This window comes from Amyelois transitella, chromosome 8 (genome assembly GCF_032362555.1).
Source record: "Amyelois transitella isolate CPQ chromosome 8, ilAmyTran1.1, whole genome shotgun sequence".
Lineage (NCBI taxonomy): Eukaryota > Metazoa > Arthropoda > Insecta > Lepidoptera > Pyralidae > Amyelois > Amyelois transitella.
In genome coordinates, this window is record NC_083511.1 from 378,840 (window position 1) to 401,905 (window position 23,066).

The following is a 23,066-nucleotide window of genomic DNA, read 5'->3' on the forward strand; positions in this document are numbered from 1 at the left end:
AGTCAAGGAAGAACTTGCAGGAGTAGGAAAAAAATCAAGTATCTTAATTACTCATAATCTTAAGAAAATACCTTTTAAACAATGAATTATTAATTATGGTAATATATTTTAGGCAATAATAGAAGGGAAAAAATAAAAAAAGACCAGTATTTTCTATGTTTTTAATCGAAAATACTAACATTTCTATAAATCAGTTCTAATCAGTCTCATAAACAAAAATCAACTAAATAATATATATTTTTTAAGTTATATCACAAAATTAGCCAAAATATACTTTAGCACAGAGATCCAAACATAATTAACGATACTTAATGCAATATTTAGAGAAATTATCGTGTTTTAAGTTTAGTGGTTTGACGATCATTTTACTATGGAAGAATAATTAGGGTACCACTTGGGGGGCTTAGTAAAGTTTAGTGTCACAAGTAAAATAACTACTATTTAACATGTTTTTATAATAAAATATAACGTGTTGTCACTATGTTAAATAGTAAAGTAAATATTTTTCAACATTAAAGTAAGTTTCTTCTACATTTTATACATTTCTAAGGAAAAAATAATTAATATACTAAGTCAGGTACCACTTTGTCACTAAACTTTACTTGTTTACAAAAATAAAAAAATCACACACAACAACTTGTCAAATTAAAGTACTTACTATAATCAAAATAAATCACATTTTTTTACTTGGTAAATACAGTTAACTGGATTCAAGGCGCTCATCAAGTTCTCTTTTTTTACAGAAATATACATTACTCCTTTTTTGATTTCTGTGGCCCATTTCACCACAGTAGCCGCATTTGGGTGTTTTTCGTTTTTGGCTTTCCACTACTGTGAGCGCCGACGTCGACGGGGTGGCTGATTCAGTATCTATGAGCGGCATTTCGACGTCAAGTAACGGATCTTCTATAGCACTTATTGCAACGATTTTTATAGGTTCTGGACACAAGACATTTTGAGCCTCAGGGGAAACATAGACACGAATTTTTTGGAACAAATACTGTTGTCGCTCAAACGATAGCCTTGTAGGAGGTATTACAGTCGGACTAGCATTTTGTGTGAAATCACAAGTGGAATTAAAAACTGCGACGTTTTTAACATCTTGATCATCAAACTTTTTGGTGCAATGCAGGACTCCAGGATCATCAATAGACGCTTTGAAATGGTTGTAAGAGAGCAGCTGTGTCACGCTTTGCGGAGATTTCTTTTTAAAGAAATCGGCCCAATTGTATGAATGCAGATTCATTATATCACCAGTTTCATTACCGACAAGAACTGCCGTAACTGTGTCTGAATTATGGCAAGCTGAAACGGCGCACTCCAACACATCTCTGGCTGTGTTTGAATTGGAAAGACGGAACTTTTTTTTAAATAGTCCGAAGTATAAATCCGGCGCGAATTTGGTATGTCCAACGGGCAAAAAAGAAAGTTGAAATGATTTATGTTTCCCCGTTAGTGTACGCCATAATGCGTACTGCATCATGAAGTTATTTTTATTTTGACCGCTACAATTATCAGCATGACAAATGACGTCTGTTTCACCCAGCCCAAAATTATTGAAAAAGTGGTCTAGGAGTGAGATTACGGTATTCGAACCTTTTCCAGTATTGCAAGCTTCTGGGATCATATATAACACAAATTGTTTTAGTGGCTCCGCGGCTATGCCAAACAAACCGATTTTATATCCCGCCAAAAAGTAAAGAGGTCCAACTTGCTGTGAGCTATGAGGCAAATGTACCTGTTGCGCAAAATCAAACGAGTAATGCATTTTTCCTGGCGATGAGCATGGCTGGTTTTGCCCTAGTTTCCGGTTTCCGAATACATCTGCTGACGTGTCAATCAATTGTTTGTAATAGGCACGTTCAGTTTGAACTAAATCTAAATGTTGGGACGATTTTTCAATCAATCCGCGCTTTTCATTTTCATCTAAGCCTTGCATTTTACCTAAAGCTGTAATATTTTCTTGGCATTTTGTACACAGGTCCGTTCGAGGCTTTTGAATGACAATATTTGGAGCATAGGTTTGCCATAATCTGTACCAAGTTCTTAAACTCACAGCATCTCTTTCGGACAATTTGCTCGCTTCTTGGTACTTATCATACACGTATCGTTTATTCATTGAACTGGGTAAAATATGTAAGTCAGGATTATGAAAACTTGGAACGCGGCCTGGCAAGACTAATGAATTTTGTTCTGAGAAAGATTTTTTGAATAATACAGCATCAATTGTTTGCTGGGCATTATTGGTTCTTATCAACGTGAAATTATGAGGAGAGGACACTGTTGCTAAATTTCCTTTAAGTACTTTGCTCTTAATATTTTTGTATCTTTTTTCCCCTAATGCATAAACAAACTGAAAAAAGTTCTTACAAACAGCTATGCCTTGAAAAAAAAAAGTTGTATGAGCTGCTTTCCTTACCTTTGTTTTGTTTTTGTTTGTTTTAAGAGTATTGGACCCTTGACGAGTTAGAGCATTAAGAGCACCCATAGTAAACAAATTTAAATGATTATGGCCTAGGTCGCATTTGGTATTCATTTCCTGTGATTCTAATCTGGACTGTAGCACAGCTTCACGGGGAAATTTTTCTTGGCATGACATAGCACAGCCGCAACCGTCGATAAATATCCGTTGTTCTTCATGGTTTTCCAATTGGTTGAGAAAATCGTCAGTATCAGAAAAAAAATTACGAGATGGGTCTTCTGGTACAACTAATTCAACGCCAGTTATTTCGCATCTATCATCGATAGGAGGCTCATGATTTTCTTCATCAGAATTTTTTTTTATGAATTTTAAATACTCCTGTTCAAAATTTCTTAAATCTATGTCTGTGCATTGACCGTAATCACACTCCAATTTTCCATGAGAAGCTCCATCTATAACAAAAAAAAAATTGGTGAAACACTATTGATATGAGACTACAAAATTTATTAAGTAACTATTACTTGAGCGTGAGACGTGACATACCTACACAAAAGTTACTTTAACTCCTCATCGCCAAACACTCTCGCCATGTTTCTTAAAACTCTTTGTTGTAAGTCACGTTTCCTTGCCTCTTCAGCGTTTACACGAGTATTGCTATCAGTAACAACAGGCTGAGAAGACACTTCATCGTGAATTTTTTTTATATCATTGAAAATTATGGCAAAAGCACTAATGCGGTGTTTTTAGATAGATAGATAGATAGATAGATAGATAAAAGCTTTATTCACCATCACAATACATTAGTTGGACACATACATAATTAACAGTAATAAACAATGTGAATGTGCAATGTGCATGAATGTACCACAAACAATGATGGACAGTGAAAAGGTCCTGACTCAGCATAATGTCGCAGGTGTAGGCACCGCGACGCTGATGATTCTGCCAGAACCTTAGATGAGCTCAGCGAAGCCACACGAAGAGGAGATAAATGTACCTACTAGTTATAGGGCGAGTGTCCAGTAAAGTTTGTTAATGGCTCAGCAAAAAAGAAAGAAATAAATAAGTGCGAATGTAATAAATATTTTCATTTACTGTTGCTTATTACTTAAGTGTTAAAAAAGCGCACGCACGTCACTTTAACAATCAAATGGTTCAATAATTAATGACTGTAGCCACACTAGGAAAACATGCGAGTAATGTTTGTGTATATATTTGTATATTTAACTTTGTGATTGGGTCAAACGTTTGCCATTCCAATTGCATTTGACAGAATAAATTCCTTAAATTTAAGTTTAAATGAAAAGAGTGATTTTAAATTTCGAATAGGAGGGGGGATATTATTCCATATTTTAGTGGCATTATACCTAAAACTACAACAGAACGCAGCTGTTCTGTGTCGAGGCACGACGAGAGGAGGGACACATGTTCTCAACCCCTCCGATCCTCTCGGATATCTCAATTTTATTTTGTCATACAAATACATAGGCGACTTCTTGTTGATCACACCAAACATAAGGGTTGCCATGTACAGTTTCTGTCGATCTCGCATTTTTAAGAGATTTGAGGAGTAAATGAACGGACTAACACTTGTGCGAGGTGGAATTTTAAAGCAATATCGTGCACAGGCATTTTGTACCCGCTGTATAAGTTTCTGCGATTTAGCTAAGAGACAAGGTCCGTATACAGTAATGCAATAATTAAGCTTAGATAAAACCAGTGCCTCACACAGAGAGATACGTAAATCTACGCATATGTAATCTCTAATACGGTATAAGACTTTCAGTCTATAAAAACAACTCTTCACCACCCCCGCCACATAATCCTCAAACCTAAGTCTGCCGTCCATCAGTACTCCCAAATTTCTAGCCTCTTCTACCATATCAACACTGGTGTCCCTGATTTTAACGCATAATCTTCTCGATTTAGTTTTAGCTATTTGACTTTTAGATCCAAAAATCATAAATTTTGTTTTGGTTGGATTTAGAACTAAGCAATTCCTTTCAGACCAAGCAGCGATTCTGTCAAGATCCGCATTAAGATCGGCAATGGCACTATCAAAGTCTTTGTCTCCAAAAGATACGTAAATCTGCAAATCGTCAGCATACAATTGGTATTTGCAAATTTTAATAACGTCAATTATATCCGCAGTATATATAATAAACAACAGCGGCCCCAAAATAGAGCCCTGTGGTACACCTCTGCTAACAGGACTATTCTTCGATTTAAGTACCTCACCATTGGAGGCTCGTATTTGGATCCGCTGCGACCGGCCACTGAGGTAAGAGTTGAACCATTTTATTGTTGATGGATGGAACCCATAGTAAGACATCTTCGAAAGAAGAAGGGGAATATTTATGCAATCAAAGGCACGCGAGTAGTCCAACAGAACGAGAAGAGAGGCCTCGCCCCTATCCTGACTGTAAAGAATATTATCAACAACATCGATCAATGCTGTCGCTGTGCTGCGACCCTTTCTGAAACCCGATTGTTTGTCTGGAAGAAGGCCACAAGCCTCACAATATTTGTATAACTGTAGGTATACTATTTTTTCCATTATCTTAGATACATATGGAAGGAGGCTGACAGGACGTAAGTCCTTAAAGTCCTGGGGACTGTCTACTTTTGGTATTGGACACACAATGGCTATTTTCCATTTATCAGGAAATGTACAGGATGTGATAGACTTATTAATAATTTGAGTGATTATTGACAATGTATACGGCATTGTTAAAAGTATCATGTCCCTACTGAGACCATCACTACCCTGCGCGTTCGACTTAATACTTAATATGATATTGGCAACAACTTCCTCAGTCACCGGCTCTAGGCGAAACTCACAGGAAAACTTACGATGACATTCAAAGTATGACAAATCTGATATAGAAATAGAATTTAGCCCAGGGACATTCAAAAAGTGAGCATTGATTTTTTCGGGTTCCAAAAGATGTTGAGGAAGATCGCAAGCACTATTTGAATCAGGCAGAACTGAATTTTTAATATTTTTCCAAAGCAATTTGGGATTCTTAATATTATTATTAATATATTGATCAAAATAAGCTTTACGCTCAGTGAAAAGACACACGTGTACCATTTTCTTTAAATCTTTATAATGCCTATGATCCTCCTCCAGTCCTGAAATTTTGTATCTCCTGTGAGCCTCATCGCGCAGTTTCATTTGGTAACGAATATTACTTGTAATCCACGGAGTGTTTTTAGGTCGTACAACAGATGAGGTGATCGGCGCATGACGATCAAACAATGCCATTACTCGATTGGTGAAAACAGAGATTAAGTCATTAACGTCATCCAAATCATTTATTTCATATAGGTTCAAATCTAAAATATCACTGTCAAAACCACTCAAACATATTTTTTTTAATTTCCTGCTACTGACTTTCTTCAGAGGCAATCTAGGTCTTCTTATGTTTAAATGAGCTGTAATAAAAGCATGAGCTCCAAGCTGGGGTATATGATCAACATTTAAGTCGCAAACTACACTATTCGAACAGATCAGATCAATAATTGTCTCACTATGGGAAGTAAAATGGGTGGGTTGGTTAACGAAGTTCGTGAGATTAAAACATTTCAAAAACTGTTCAAGCTGTGGGTACTTGTATGGGTCTTTTTCAATTAAGTCAACATTAAAGTCACCTACAAGGTAAACCTTATCATAGTCATAAAATGACGCAAGCGATTCGGTTATAGCATCAAAAAAGGTTCCCGGGTTAAGCCATGGAGGCCGATACGCAGTGCCAATGAGCAAACGAACGGAATTTACCTTAAGAGATATCCACATCTGATCAATATGTGAGGCCGATGTGGGGTGTGGACGGGTGCGTGCCTCTAGCCCCTTCCTTATGTAAAATCCTACTCCTCCACCACGACTACGTTGGTGATTTGGCGGCCTAGGTATATGTCGGAGTCTGTAACCTGGAACCGTTGGGGCACGCCTATCCCCCTCATCAGAAAGCCAGGTTTCATTTATTGCCAGAATATCTGGAGAAACGCGAGCCACTGCCATTAAAAACTCATCATGTCTCGACCCTAGCGACCCTTTGTTAAAGAGACTAATTTTCATGTTTTTTGATTTAATCATTTTTGTTTGCATATTTATTTAGTATAAGACGCGTGAATTATGAGTGAGATAATTAAAAATAACGTATAAGTGATATCACTTTTAAAAGTCAATATCTTAAAAGAGACAAACATTTTCTCATATGTGTGTGGGGTTCTATAAATATGAATCTCAGTTTCAAAACAAAACAGTTGATTGTCAAAGTTATTTACAAAAAAATATAATGTGTGTAAGAGATGTAACTCAATGAAATATATATGTATATAAAAGCCACTTTGAGGTAAAGCATTTTTTGTATAAATAAACCGAAAAACGTGCCCCATCAGTGCCCCTTCAGTGCGCCGCAAAACACATACACATTGCACATTCAAAACCAATGTACTTTTGAGTCTAAAGCAATTCCTTCTCATCTTAACATAAACAATATAGAAGCTATTAGCTTTACACATACACATTTCTAATTCAAATAACTGAGCACTGTATACAATCTTTTGTGCAATAACTACTAAATGGGGAATGCAAAAGAGTTTAATTTTACGTTTAAACAGTAGCCACCTGGTCAACCAAATACCAAGTCCATCGTACATATAAAAATCGCAAGCACTTATAGTATATAATATACGAGTAAAAAAGGACCGAGCACTAGGCTTCCCATATGAAGAAACTGAGTAGGAAATATAAAAATAACCTTCGCATAGTTTAAACAGTGTATGTAAGGATAGCCAAGTTATACAAACCTTATATATAATAAATATACCAAAAGCAATAAAATATATGTTTCTATGTTTCAACAAGGCGTATAAATGTTTACAAGTAGTCACCATCATTCTCGTGAAAAATACATTTGAAAAATACAAATTGTTAATTTTATACATCCGCCGTACATTTAATGTAAACAAAGCACTAATTAAAGTATATGAGAAATACACGAAAGAAAAATATAGTATAGATGTATAGTTGCATAATAGCACCTTAAAAGCGAGAAACAGATAAAAAAACAGATAAAAAAAGTACCGGTGATTATATCTACATCCCCACAGTACATGTATATGTGAGCAAGCACTTGACACAATACTAAATAGCATAATAACTATAACAGGGAAAACCAGATCTATCCCTTGCAATATAAACCGGTAAATTCATAACAATCGCTGGCTTGAATTATCGTTGGCATCAGAGACAGCTGAGGCAAGGCCGAAAACTCTTTCTATATCACTGAGGCTGATTATTTTATATACAGATGAAGAAGCCGTGCGCCTAGCAAACACCTTTCCTCCCTTTGTCCAAACAAATTTCCAACTATCGGGCTTAGCACCACGGGATGCCTGAAGTGTTTTGGCAAATATGATTCTGTTGAGTTTGGTCAGTCTCTCATTAATATAGAACCTTCTTGGTGTATGATGAGGAAGGCCGAGATCACTCGTACTTGCATTTCTACGCACGCGAGACTGCCGCAGCAGTTCATCACGGATAGCGCGACGGGTAAATCGCACCACCACGGGCCGCGGCCGCACGTCACCCCCCACGCCATCTCCCGCATACGACTGCTTCTTATCCTGAGGCTGTCCGCGCGACCCCACTCTTGCTGCTACTACGATATCCTTTTCAGTGATATCAATTCCCAATTTAGAGGCAACAGTTACTACAATATGCACACAAGATTCTCCCTGAAACTCGGGTATGCATGTTAACTCGACGTCGTTCAATAAAAATTCACGCTCACGTTCATTTAACTCGTTCCGCAATTTTGTAATAGTATCATTTACTTCGGGTATGGTTCCCAACTTATTCCCAATTTTGCCTAGTTGAGAAACTAGGCTTACATTCTCCTGTTCAAGATTTTTTACCTTCTTGGCGATCTCATCGATGCTACCATTCAAGTGATTAATTTGGTCAGACAAAAAATCAGTAGTTGCAGTGAATTCAGATTTCACCATCTCGATTGATTTGTGAAGTTCCATTTTGACAAGACTCAAAATCTCAGCTTTGTTTTGTTCTAACTTTTCCAATATCTGAGTGTTATAGCCGTTAAGTTTGCTGTCCAGCAGTGCCGCCAGTTGGTCCAGAGAGAAAGACGTTGATGATGATGGCAATTTGTTCATTATAGGATCAGATTGTAACATAGATGTGCTCAGCGAGGTTATGCTCTCATCCAGGGCAGACCCATCACATGACATGTTAGTCTCGTGGAGTAATCGTACAGGTGTTTCGTCTCCTTTGTATCGCCGTGAAGTAACATTATTACAGGACGGGCACTGCCATGAGACGGAAAACTCTTCTTTGTTTAGACGATAAAAGTTGCTACTCATATTTAAACAAGCATAATGATAGAACCGCTTGCATATTGTACATATAAGTTGCCTGTCTTTTGCTACAGGTTGTAGACATGCTGTGCAATCCATAATAACAAATTGATATTGTTTATATCCAAAAAAACACCTATATCCAATCCAAAGTTAATTTTGTTTACCACCGACAATATGCAGTTAACCAATTTATATGTGAACGTATGCTTTGTTGCGTCTCGCTCACACTCATAAAGTTGCGGCTTTAATCGCTCCAGCGAATGCGCAATGTGCCGGCGCAATGGATCTAAGTACAGTGGTCGATATAATGTAATGATGGTGGGTTAGTAGAAATCAATCCTTCGCTTTAAACTGTTTTCGTCACTGAACACGAATATTAGTATATACACAGTAACTACTTGCACCAGTAAACAGGTCTTTTAATAAGCTCTATTTCGTATACACTTTGCACCGAATACTTTTAAGTTTATAATGATTATCTTAATTTATTTACACAGCGTAGTACAAACGCGTCACCTCGAATCGCTTCGCCGCGTACATCCATACATTTCAGGCAAACGCTCCAACTCATATAAAATTATTCTGGCTACATCTTCGTTTCGAGGATCTGAAATGCACTGACCGGGATAGTTATTTATTTGGGGTAAGTCCCGAGTGGAATAAACAATCTCATTTTTTGAGCACGTACTGGAAAACCTTATTTCAGTTTCCCGTGTTTGAGTGCCTTTATGTTGTGCTGTAACAAAAAAAAAACTATTTTTTACTTAAAATAGGATTGCTAAGCACGCTGGAAGGAGTTTTCCTACACTGGCACTCCCGCGCCAAATCATAAAAGCTTTGACAACGACGCCGCTAGTGCCACCACGTGACCTTCAAAGCGCGCGAGCCGCTCGAGTAGGTTTTGAATAGGCGCACCAAAAATAAATCTATATACCCTACCTACTTAACAACGTGTTTAATATGCCTAAAACAGTACCTATAAACGATTATATCATCGAAATATCGGGCTATTAAATAATAAATAGATAAACTTATTACCGTTCAGTTTGTCAGCAACGTAAAAAACTAATAAGTATTTTACTCTGCGCATTTAAGTTCACCGCGCATAAACCATTGCGACGCTAATATTTTACTATAATGACACAGAGAGACAGACAGACGTGGAGGGCGACTCCAATTTATACCTACTATGTATTGATTGTGATAATTTTTTGTTTAAAGTATGTTAAATACCTACCTAAACAGATGGAGTATTATTATTACTGTCTCTTGGTATACCTGCCTTGGTATAATCACCTATTTTTATGAAATGAAATGATTTAACTTACCTTTTGGTTTCGTCGTCGATGTCTGTGCTGAATGTGAAGCTGTTGTTTGTAGTGTTTGCTGCTGATCGCCATCATATTCAGTAAACAAAATTTGAGTATCGTCTTCCATGATGAAATGTGACGTTATAAACTTGGTACTTAAACACAATGTATATTCGCAGCTCGCATAGATAAAAATCACGATGTTTTACGGCGCGTGGCAATGCTCAACTAACATGTGCGTACGAGTACGCGCCGGCCAGCTAACTGAGTGAGCGACGCGCGCGCCGCGCCACGCTTACCGCCCAATCTTCGCCCCCCGCCCCCCTTATCCTACCCTCAACTTATTATTTCACTTCCCTGCATAACAGCGATCGAAATAAATCAAAATATTTCGCCTGTAAAATATTACCTTAAAGTGGTACCCTTGGTACTAAACTTCGTGACCTATTAGGATATTGAAATATTGTAATTATACAGGTATTATTTTACACAAAATGATATTTAAGGTATTAATAACCGATTAGTAACAAAAATCCATTTTACATATTTTCGGCAAATTTTGTAAAAATGCATATAACTCGGAAACTAGAATCGTCAAAGTGGTCCCTTTTACTAGACACAGTCACATATGTGAATGTAATAAAGTTTTAATATTATTAACAGTTTGTTGATATTTCGCACACACTTTCATTTTCTTGCTTTGGATTTAAATTGTTTTGTGTAAATAAAGTTTTAGTAAATTAATATTGGTAACGCTAAAACAGTTTAGAATATTAGTAGCACATTTTATAACTCAAAAGAAGAAGTTTTATATTGAAGTAAACCTGTTTGCATTTCAAACTGGCGAGAGTTAAAGAAAAGTTTAAACAGAACAGTCCCGTTTTGACAGCTGTCAACATTTTCAGTCTGTTCTGTAGAACTTCAATAAGGCATAAGTATCACTATGGCTCTTTATCAGAAGTTTATAGAAACCGAAAAGATTAAATATAACTTAACTCATTTGTTGACTAGCTGGCCTAATGATCTTTAACTGTTTTAACGATATCCAATAAACACTCACTATGTTAATTAATTTTTGTTTCATATTTGTGATTTCTGATTTGTTAGTCGTTTGAGTTCGTCACAAATGTTTATATAGCGCAAAGAGTAAGGAATTTGCAAATTTTTGTATAACACTGTATTTATCGAAGAAGCCCCAATGTAGTATAATGAGTATTAGGAACTGCGGGGTGAGATGTGAGATTGAGATTTTCTGAAGGCGATAACAGACGCAATGAGACTTCGGTCAAAAATTGAAGTATGGCGTCATTTATAGTCCTTCGCCTATTCAGTGCGCGAGCACTAAACTTGTTTTAGTTAGTTGTAATCTATTACTCAATTTATTTATTAGCGGCGCGCTACTATATCCATGTTTTTTGTTAATACATGCACTCAATACAATTTTGGGTATACAGCTTGGAGACTCTGTGTACACATTACAGAAAATAAGGTGGAGGTGGTATTTCCTGATTAATTTCATTTGATGTAATCAGTTAGCCATTACTTAACATTTACATATGTCTTAAACTTACCGGAACCTCGATTTTAGTAGCACTGTTTAGATATGAATACGAGTTGAAAGCTTAAATCCCAGGAACAATATTACCATAGACTTAAAAATATACCTTGATGACAATACATTTTTAGAACACAGAATTGAATAAAAATATGTGTGGCGCGCCGCGACCTGCGTACATAAAGCGACTGCCATGTATTGTGATGAGAGTTTCTTTACACTTACTAATGTATAACATATTGTTTATTTTAATATTTTAATGATCGCTAGATGTTAATTTCGCATGCTGTAACATAATGTATGTTGGACGGGCGAGCTCGCTTCAGCGAATCTAACTACATTTTAATCGTAAATTTTCTTTTTATGGGTAATTTTTTTTACTTTTCACCAATGTATAGAAAATTTACGGTCAAAAACATACCAATTTCGTATACTTCAGTATAAATTAAGTTGTTTATTGTTCTTCTATGTCAAATAATATCCCTTTAATTATTGAATAACAGTGGTTTGTTTCGCTGACGTCAGCTGGTTTCGGGCTACTGTTGTCTGTGAAGATCAGTACCTCGGGTTGCACACGTGTGCAATATTTCTATACGTTGTTTTCGAAGCTAGATTATTCCGCTTAGTTTTAAATTGACAGTTAAAAATCTAACGCCGCCTCTGTCGAATTTATTGGTCTATGTATGAGATATTCAAAGGGTTAAACAGTGTTAATTTTAACAATTTTTTAATTTTTTTTTTCACTGGAAACCTGACCGTAGGAAGATGTAAAATTCTCGATGTAATAAAACCCTGTAAATGTGAAATTGAGCGGAAAAGTGTGTCTACGAAAAATAAGTAATACGTATTTAGTTTGTACTAAAATTAGTGTTAACGCACAGTTGAAAAACAGGTTTATAATATTGTTGAGATGTTTAGGCGATATAAATTATTTCTAAGCTATTCGGTTAAGCTCCGGGGTGTTCCAGAATTGGTTATCAAAAATATTATTTCAATCTGTAATATGCTGGTGGAAAACAGACTTTATAAGCATTCGAAAAGCCGGATTTTTTAGCGGAGCTTGCATTGGTAAACCGTTATTAAAAATTTTTACAATCCATTTTAAAGTATTATTGGTTGAGTGTACTCGAAATACACACAAAGAGTCTAAAAGGCCGTATGAATAATAATTTTTAGAATGTTGCAGGTTGAGTAGCGTAAAATCTGTTTATATGTAAGGCGCATCGTTTTCTTGATAACAAATTCGCAATGAAATTATTTCACTTTGACATTCGATTAAGTGTGTCCTATGAATTATTATATTTAAATGACCTGAATATTTTACTTATATTTGAATATTTTTTGTTGCTATAAGGACGAATACGTGTACAACGCGCACAAACCTTTCCGTTATTATGACAGAAAGTTATCATGATGTACGTTTTTGCTTAAAAATGTACTTGATATGCTCTTGTCCATAATTATTAATATGTTTTCTTTTTCGTTATTTTTGGTTGTCCTTTTCTAATAAATAAAGAAACGCGATGCGCCTCATATCTTCAAAGCTAAGGGATTGTAAATTCTCCGCTAAGTGAGTGTAGCTTTAAGAGAGTTTTATAAATATATAGTGATATACGTACGTTTTCGTAGACTGTCCGTTCCGTGTGCCCTGTTGCACGTCATGCAGTGATTCGATGTAAATTGTATGTTTGTTTGTTACACCATATCCCTGACACCGATGCCCTTTTCACATCGTTTTTGATAGTAAATGTGGTTTAGGACCAATTAAAATGACTGATTTCGAAAATATAGGTGTCCTTTATGACAGCTCGCTGAGTGTATCTAATTATATGATCTAGACATATTTAGTTTTATTTTTCAAATAACAGTTATTGTGATATAAATGATACATTTGTGGTTTAACAATGTAAGCTATTGTAATATATAATATATTGTAATAGTTGTAGTAATATGTATTATGTTTGTTCAAATATTTAACAGTTTATCCTATATTTATAATTATATATTATATATATATTTTTTGTTAACCAATTGTTTAATTATAACAATAACTATTGTGTTGAAAAATAAAACTAAGTATATAATATATTTCTACGTATTACAGAAAATGTGTGAAAAGGGACTGCAAGCACCGTTTTTCTTTTAACTTGTACTTTTTAAATAGTTTTATTCTCTACTGTCAATTTGTTTAGTATTGTTTCAAGTAAATATTGATTTAACCGCAGCCTTTGTTTTCCTTTGCCCTTCAATTACTTAGTGGCACCGTGTCTCCAACAAGACATTAATCTAACTAGATAACCAAGTGTTATATTTTTTTGTACTTGGTGGAAATTTCTATCATCTTTTTGGAACATTATATAAAAATCACAACATTGTATAAGCTGTTTCTATGTGTACCTTTTAACATAAAATTAATAAAGCACAGTCAGCCCCGACGCTCCATAAGTCTTCAAGAAAGTCTCGATCAGATTTTGACCTCGAAAAAGACTTCTAATCGAGTGTCACCGTCTTGTCTTGGATGTTTTTTTACATCTGATGTTTTGGGGTTTAAGGCCACCCTACAAGTGCACCTTAAGATGCACATTACCGCTACGTCGACGTTCAAAAAAAATGTCTTAAAGTTTGCATTGAAACACAAAAGTTCAATAAGAATTATTTTTTATTAACAAATAATATATTTGTTATGTGCGTACAAAATGCTGATAAAAAACTGAATAGAAAATGCTTTTTATCTGATATCATTGTAACTAGATTTAAGACTAAAAATATCTACTTACAAAGAAAGTTTGCTAAATTAGTAAACTTATTTGATTTTGAAATGTATAAAATCGTTCATTTTACTGTCTTCAATTAACAAATTTCGAAGAATCATACCCTACAAAATAATACACTGCTTCAATATTTTCGAAAAACTAATTTAATAAAAATAAATACTCCTTCAAAAAACTTTTGGAAGCGGTGGGTGTTACAAATTAATCACGGCGATATACATTGGCCATTGGTAATAAACTTAATTAAAAAATTAAAACAATAGTTCGAATTACTTTTTCTTTCTTTTCGCTTTCGCGCCATAAAATCGGCGTCGCGCGTATTATACTACATCGGCAGAACGGAATCTACAATTACAAAAAATAAGAGCTACACAGATATAGAACTCAAAATGTTTTAGTTTGACAGCTGTTTTAACCCGCTGAAAATTAAAAGTAAGAATTACTTAGGTATATAACATTTTATTCAAGTCTACTTGGGTATATATTTGAGCAGTTTAATTTCGTGCGTCAACCAAATTGCCAGAGACAACAACATCAGCGATCCCGATTGGTGGGAGGCGGCCAGGGGCGTGGGCACGTAATGTAGCAGCGTCAGGATTCCTAGGCCCACCTGTGGGGTAAGAACATTAGTTGAAATAAATCTCATCATGTTTATTTTTTTATTGTTACGTAGAAATTAATGTAATGATAAAAAATTAACGTTATATGGGATGAGTGGGCGGTATAACGATATTAAATAAGACATCTGACAAACCTGCATAATTAGGGATTGGGATGGTATCAATTTCAATATTTTTTTTATCTTTACATATATTTAAGCGAGAAATACTAGCTCATCACCATATCTTGAAAACCACACTAGGTTGATAATGATGAAATTTGTCAGAAAGGTATATTGTGAACCAGGACGTCCGCTAAGAAAGGATTTTTTGGAAATTCCTGCAGGACCAGGTGACAACGGGATTTTCCGTTTTACGCCCGCGGAGCCGTCTAGCTAATAATAAATCTTGATTTCTTTTTTAAATTAGCTCTCGATTTGAGCCCGTACGTATTAAAGATCTGACATACCTATGTGAGTACTTAGATGAGATATGGATGGAATTGGGACTATTTTGCGTTATATATAATACTATTTGAATGTCAATTCTATCATTAAGCCAAACAGTTGGACGTGACCTATCAGTCTCCTTCAGACTGTTTGCTCTGTCCACCCAGCAAGTGACATAGACGTAATTATATTACCTGCAGCCACGCCATGGCGCCCACGGCGGCGGCGGCGCGCGCGGCCACTTTGGGTAGCTTGCGCCGCGACGACAGCCACAGCGCGCTCGCCAGCGCTAATGTTGTTGTGCCTTTTTCAATTTAAATAACATATAAACATAAAAAAAAACATTAAAAAGGAATTCAGGAAAAAACAATTAACTAACTTTTGCGCGGGGTTTCGCTACCGTGACAATTTCCAAAAAATATAACCTGTTGTTCTTACAGAGCTTATTATATTGTGTACCTTTAGTCAAAATCGCTTCTGTAGTTTTTGAGTTTATTCGTTACAAACAAACAAATCTTATCTCGTTATTATTACGAGGGCGACACTGAAAGTTTTTAGAACTGGCCATTTGTTATTTATATAATAAAAAAATGAATTCGGATTTCAAAAATGGAACTCTTTAGCAATAATAATGAGTAAAAATTTCATTCAAGTGTCATTATTTGTGCAATTTGGCGGCAAAGTGAAAATAATTCGTGCCAAAAATATGAATTTAACGCGAGAAAATTTTCGTGCAATGATTTTTTATGACTTTCGGTGTAAGTTAACAAGAAAGTTAGTTCACTTGTCTTTGAAAAAGTTCGGGAGAAACGACCTCGCAGCAGAATCCTCCTTCATCACGACAACGCCTCGGCGCACACCGCCAGGCGAACCATATACTTTTGCGAGACATCAAATGTGGAATTACTGGGTCACCCGCCATACAGCCCCGACCTTGCACCTTGTGATTTCTATTTATTCCCCAAAATAAAAGAAAAACTTCGCGGTAAACGTTTTGTGAACGCTGAGGAAGCAGTCGCTGCGTTTGAAAGGGCCTTCGAAGTGACACCTAAGGAAGAGTGGGCAAGGTACTTCTCCCAATGGTTCCATCGGATGCACGATGTATTGCCGTAAAGGGGCACTATTTTGAAAAGATATAATAAACTATATATTATAGTAGAATGCTCAGTTTTTGATTTTCTAAAAACTTTCAGTTTAACCCTCGTATTATAGAAAAAAATCATGACGATTTAATGAATCAATTACAACTATAAAAATTGCTAGATGCATTAAAAATCGACAGATTAGACCATAAATAGAAGCCTTTGACATAACCTTTGACTCGATATTGTATGGAGCCAAGTATAAAAACCAGTTGAAAAAATTTTGATCTGAATATTATTGAAAACTTCACCACTGTTACATGTAAACAATTGTAAAGTAAAGAACATAAATATAACAAAACAAATTTTTATAGTACATAGTTATCAAAACAACTTGATACAGGGGTTTTTGTTAATGTCATAAAATAACAAATTTAAAATTTTACTGATAATTTGAATCTATTCCGACTATCAAGTGTAACAAAACTAATAGAATCAGTTAAAAAAAACTCACAAACTTACTTAAGATAACTTTATATCTAGCAACTTTTGTCTAGTTCCAAATATTAACCATCTCAATAAATCATACAAGAATCAATTTTATTTAAGGGTTAAACCCTCACTTACCTAATATCCGATGGTCGAATTGCACCGTAACAGGATTTTCAGTGAAATTGCGTATCGTCGGCGAGAAATCCAAGATGTCCGCCGGTACCCAGCGGTCGCCCATCTTGGGGAACGAGTTGTATACCAGGCCTGCATCCAGGCCTGCTACGAAGGCGCCTGGGAGGGGAGGAATGTCATGTTGTAAAAATTTAGCAAACGAGTTAGAAAAAGATGGTAACTAAACTAAACAGGTTAGGAGTGTTTATCTCTTTTTCCATCATGACATGTCCGGGGTTCGAACTCGGAACTATTTGGTTAAAAGCCAAATATTTCGTCAAACATAAAATCAATCAAAAATAGAAGTTTGGTTTTTTTATATAACTAAAATAAGGATAATTTTTTAACTATCAATATTCCTGTAACACTATTTTTATTGTGATGCCATGGTCACCCTCCTTTTCCACCAGATAATTACCTGACAAAGCCGTGAAAAACGCCATAGCCTTCACAGAATGTGCCAAGGCCGTGACGCCCTTCAGTCCCTGTAGTTTCTGCAGCACCGCCGCCGGGGGCACGGGGCGGAGCACCCTCAGGGCGCCGGCGAGCAGCCCCGAGTACAGGACGAAGGCGAGCCCGAGGTGCGCCGCGAGGCGGTACTGAGACACCCTGGGCACGTCTGACGGACCTTGGAAACGGTCTTCTAGACCTGACTTCACCATGTACCAGCCCATGAGGCCCTGAAAGGACAATTTTAAGGTTAATAAAGTTGTTAATTTGTATGAGGCAAAGGTCCACTTTTAAATGACAATCAGAAGATCATGAAAGTTTGATGTGCTGCAGTATCAGCTGTTCAGTTATCACCTCTAGGATAGGTATAAGTATAAAGGGATAAGCACTTTATCCAGTGCAATGTCCATAATCATGCCATCTCCGCTGGGCCCAGGTAGAGGGGCAGGCCGGAGAGATCATGGCTGAACGTCGCAAAAGGTGACATGCGAGCCAATGGACTGAAAACTCAGGACGCCGAAACCGGACCAAGAAAGCAGACAGTGAGGCTAACTCAATCTGTGTAATTTGTCCCGTATTTATTTATTTAGTGAAGAGTCGGAAGGAAAAACTTCTATGGAGGGTGCAACCACAGAGATGAGAGAGAATGACCATGATTCTAGCTGGGTTAGTTTCCCCTGTAAACAGAATTACTTCTATAAGAGTCGCTTCGTGTCATAACTTGATTTATCCACCCATGCATCTTGATTATAAATGTACACAGCCTTACTCATAGAAAACGTAACCAAGACAAAATCGAGAAAGATGATGAAAATAAGCCCTGTATTTCCATTTCATACATACATATAGTCACGTCTATATCCCTTGCGGGGTAGACAGAGCCAACAGTCTTAAAAAGACTGAATGGCCACGTTCAGCTATTTGGCTTAATGATAGAATTGAGATTCAAATCGTGACAGGTTGCTAGCCCATCGCCTAGAAAAGAATCCCAAGTTTGTAAGCCTATCCCTTAGTCGCCTTTTACGACATCCATGGGGAAGAGATGGAGTGGTCCTATTCTTTTTTGTATTGGTGCCGGGTACCACACGGCAAAGCACGGTATTTCCATTTCCTTGTTTGAAACTGACCTGGGCAGCCACCAGGGCGCAGTAGACCCCCACCCGCAGCTTCATGGGCCGGTCCAGCAGCCCGCGCGCCCAGAACAAGGCGGCGGGGACGAACACGGCGGCGCCGATAGCGCGGCCCCACGTCCTGTGCGCGTACTCCATCCACCAGATCCATTTGAACTCCGATAGCGTGATGTGCTGGTTTTTGCTGTGGACAAAATTATTATCATTCACTTATTTATTAATATTTATTTCCTTTTAAGTCTGAATCTACAATTTCAAGCTTAACATACATACATATAATAACGTCTATATCCCCTGCAGGGTATACAGAGCCAACAGTCTTGTAAAGACTGATAGGTCACCTTCAGCTATTTGGCTAATATAGAATTGAGATTCAAAAGGTTACTAACCCATCGCCTAAAAGAAGAATCCCAAGTTTATAAGTAAGTATATATATTTATAAGTTTATTTTTCAAGCTTAAAATGAGAATAATTTATTCTTTGACTTAAGGAGGAACAGGACCTGCCATCTTTCCTTTCCTATAGATGTTAAAGGAATAAAGCATAAAAGTACAAGAGCAACCAATGCAGAATGGTGGTCTTTCAACCTTGTAAATATGGATGCAGGTCACTACCTACCACTGAGATGACGAAATACGTACACTCATAATTCTTTATCTCTCACGAGAAACATAGAGCTAAACAAGTCTCACGAAGACCTGAACATCTAAACAGACGATTACAATAAAATATACCTATACCTTGTTAATATGATAAGAAAAAAGAAACCTTACTATTTATATTCCGGGTACTGTTGGTACTTCTCAAACTCTCGCACCCACTCCTCTTCGCTGGTGGGCAGCTTCTCCCCCAGCAGTCGCCACGTCACCATGGACAGCCCCGACTCGGTCAAGCGAGTCACTCCACCTGGAAAATAATCATTTTAAGAGGATCCTGTAGGCTCAAGTTTCCATACTACATTTCAAAGCTGTCATTTTGTTATAGTAAGTACATATATTGAATTTTGTTTGAATTATGTTAAAGTATTACAGAGACATACATACATCACGTCTTCATCCCGTATGGGGTAGACAGAGTTTCGCAGACACGTAAAAGCGTTCATCGGAGTAATAAAAAATATAAATAAGTTTAAGAAAGTTTGCAAATAAATGTTTCTTACTGTAAAACTAGATGATTTCATTTGAGCGTAACTACTAAGGAATGATAAGCGATCAGTGACATGGTTCGTCAGCTCAGTCACTGGCCTTCTTATTTATACAGATAAGGATCAAAATTTTAGTTATTGAGTGCTAAATCACGTGGACTTAAAAATATTGGCTTAATTTTAAGTCTGAGATGACCTTCATTCTAATCTAACAGATAATTACAAGTATTTATTAATACACAAATTTCTATAGTGAAGGTATATTATTCAAAGAAAACAACATGAATTTACCAATAAATTGATTTATTTCGAATTATTTACAATCATTTCCAACCCGAAACATATGTCAATCTATAAATAATACTTTAAGTAATACCTTATTTATGATTAATGTAATATAAATTATTTTTCAGGTACTGAATAGGTACCATTATTAGTAGTTAATAAATGACATATAATAACAATAAAAGATCTATATTTATCACAATCGTTCGAATTAACAATAAATAACCTTTTGTTATTATAATCGAACACAGGTTTAAATGTGCACATTTCAAAACGGCAAAACATGTCTTTGACGTCATTTATGGTACATTCCTTTATTTTCATCCTATTATGAAAATAAATCTATTTTTAGCATGACTTTATACCAAAACATCGATAATGGAATGGAAAGGTGTCAGTCTACCCCTTCAGAAAAGAGGTATGATTTCATGTACATCATTAAGTTTAAAATAAAATACTGATGGAATGCGACTGGAAATGGAATTCAACTTTCCTATTTACTACCATTAGTGGTCTTCAAAGCCAAATTGACGACGTGATAAATGCTATACAACAATACCAGGTAACCTGCCACCATACCTAGGACTACCGCTGTGAAGACCATGCCGCTGCAGCCGAGGAGCCAGTAGCCAACCACTTTGGGGGGCTTCGGCTTAGGGGCCGATGAGCAGAGGCGGGCCACAATGCCATTTGATTTGACTAGTTCACTTAACTGTAAAAGAAGTTTTAAGATTTATTCTTACATACTGTGCCGTATGGTTCCCTGGCACCAATAGAAAAGTGAATAGGACCACTCCATCTCTTCCCTATGGATGTCGTAAAAGGCGACTAAGGGATAGGCTCATAGACTTGGGATTCTTATTTTACCTGTCACTATTTGAATCTCAATTCTATCATTAATTAAACAGCTGAACAAGGCCTATCAATATTTTCAAGACTATTCACTCTGTTTACCCCGCAAGGGATATAAACGTGATTATATGTATATAATAATATGCTTACATACGAAAATCACACCTTGCTTCATTATGGGGTAGAGTCAAGTCTTTAATAGTCTGTAAGGCCTTGTTAAGCTGTATGGCTTAGTGATAGAATTTAGAATCAGATGGTGACAGGTTGCCAGCCCATCACCTAAAAGAAGACTCCCAACTTTATTAGCTTTTCCCTTGATTGTGATTAAGAAGCACCCTACACACTATGTTTTAGTTTGCTAGCAGGCCAGCAAGGAAGCTTGATGAATATGCACCTATTTCCTTAGTCGCCTTATACAACATCCATGGGAAAGAAATTAAGAGTCCTATTCTAAAGTGCTGTGAACCACACGGACAAAGATTTAAGATTATCATTGCTAAGACTGATAGCTTGCACCAATTTTAGGACAATCAAGTAGTTCGAAACTGGGATTGGTTAATAGTGGAAGGGGTCCCATTAATTCACAGAAAAAGAACTAATTAAAAAAAATATTAAGTGACCATGCATACTTATAAAAGTATGCATGGTCACATATTTTTTTATAAGGTTCGACATGCTTCCGAAAATTAGATCCCATATGCTTGTAAGATAACTAAACTATTAATGATTAATCAATTAATGTCTTGGACAAATACTGTGTGAAATACATTTGTTAATAAACTGAGCAGCTGGCTTCTATATGAAAATCATCTGCTGACAGCACTTAAAACAGTTAATTATTTTTAAGTTACATAAATCCCACTGCTGGCCAAAGTCCTGTTTCTTGGTCTTTTTCTATATTTATATTTCTGTTTTTTTTTTTTGTATAGTTCTTTAACAAAAAACACAAATTTCAGAGGGAAGAGATATGCATTTAACAATTTAACTCAGGACTAATTTGACAGACTGTTGGAAGTAACATTAGCTATGTTTCTCCTAGAAAATTCCCACATGAGTGAGCTCCCATGCCAAGGTCTAGTATAAGATATACATACATACATACATAAACTCACGCCTCTTTCCCGGAGGGGTAGGCAGAGACTACCTCTTTCCACTTGCCACGATCCCTGCATACTTCCTTTGCTTCATCCACATTCAGTATAAGATATAGCTTACCCTAAATCCTTTATTTCCCAATCTGCCATTAGCATTTCTGACTGGGGTCACAAGCTGTCTGCTGCTTAAGCCATTGAAGCTGTTCCGGGTGCCAGACAGCAGCAGCTTGCTCTGCACAGCTCGCAGCGGCTGAGAGCAGCGACAGAGGTGGGACACTATCAGCATGCTGGGAAGGTAATAAATTGCTCAGTAAAACTCAATGGCTGTGGTGTGATGTTTAACTAAATGCCTTTATTTTGGCTAAACTGATCGTCAGATCTCCGTCAAATGATACTAAGAACATGTTTTCTCATAACAATCCCCATGTTTAATCGTAACAGGTCTATTAGTAAACAACTGGTCCATAATAACTGAACTATTGCACAATTTGCGCATTATGTCGATGCCATTAAAGATACTTAATATCAATGATAAAATATAGCCTACAACATGTTTACATTGAGATAAAATTAAGTGCACTTACAAACGCGATGGGTAGATTTTTATCATAATGCAATAGAAATATTTGTGCAGGTTACGTTCCTAGGTAAACTATTATTTATGTGAACTTACCTGGAATATCTTATACCAAAATAAAATGCAAACAGTCTTCTTAATTCACTTGTTCACTATGTGTAGAGATTATGGATATAACACAATAATAAAAATATTACGCGGAATCAAAATATGAACAATCAAATGGATCAAACAAATTAACCTACCAACATAAAACCAAGATTTTTGATAAATTAGACGATGTGACAATGTCAATTTGA

The 23,066-nt window shown here is 36.4% G+C and overlaps 3 protein-coding genes across 3 annotated transcripts in view; 1 reads left to right on the forward strand and 2 right to left on the reverse strand.

Moving 5' to 3' along the window:
* LOC106140826 (uncharacterized) overlaps positions 1-23,066 on the forward strand; it is a 346,955-nt gene that overhangs the window by 183,268 nt on the left and 140,621 nt on the right. The window lies entirely within an intron of this gene.
* On the reverse strand, positions 701-10,738 carry LOC132902019 (uncharacterized). Its single transcript, XM_060945589.1, has 2 exons — positions 10,135-10,738; positions 701-2,874 (listed from the first exon to the last, which is right to left on the reverse strand). The coding sequence occupies exons 1-2, from the start codon at positions 10,241-10,243 to the stop codon at positions 701-703; spliced, it is 2,283 nt and encodes a 760-aa protein (XP_060801572.1). The 5' UTR covers positions 10,244-10,738.
* Positions 14,386-23,030, reverse strand: LOC106140831 (cytochrome c oxidase assembly protein COX15 homolog). Its single transcript, XM_060945333.1, has 9 exons — positions 22,864-23,030; positions 22,312-22,477; positions 20,824-20,956; positions 19,589-19,721; positions 18,813-18,999; positions 17,654-17,915; positions 17,200-17,355; positions 15,685-15,794; positions 14,386-15,052 (listed from the first exon to the last, which is right to left on the reverse strand). The coding sequence occupies exons 2-9, from the start codon at positions 22,474-22,476 to the stop codon at positions 14,912-14,914; spliced, it is 1,287 nt and encodes a 428-aa protein (XP_060801316.1). The 5' UTR covers position 22,477; positions 22,864-23,030; the 3' UTR covers positions 14,386-14,911.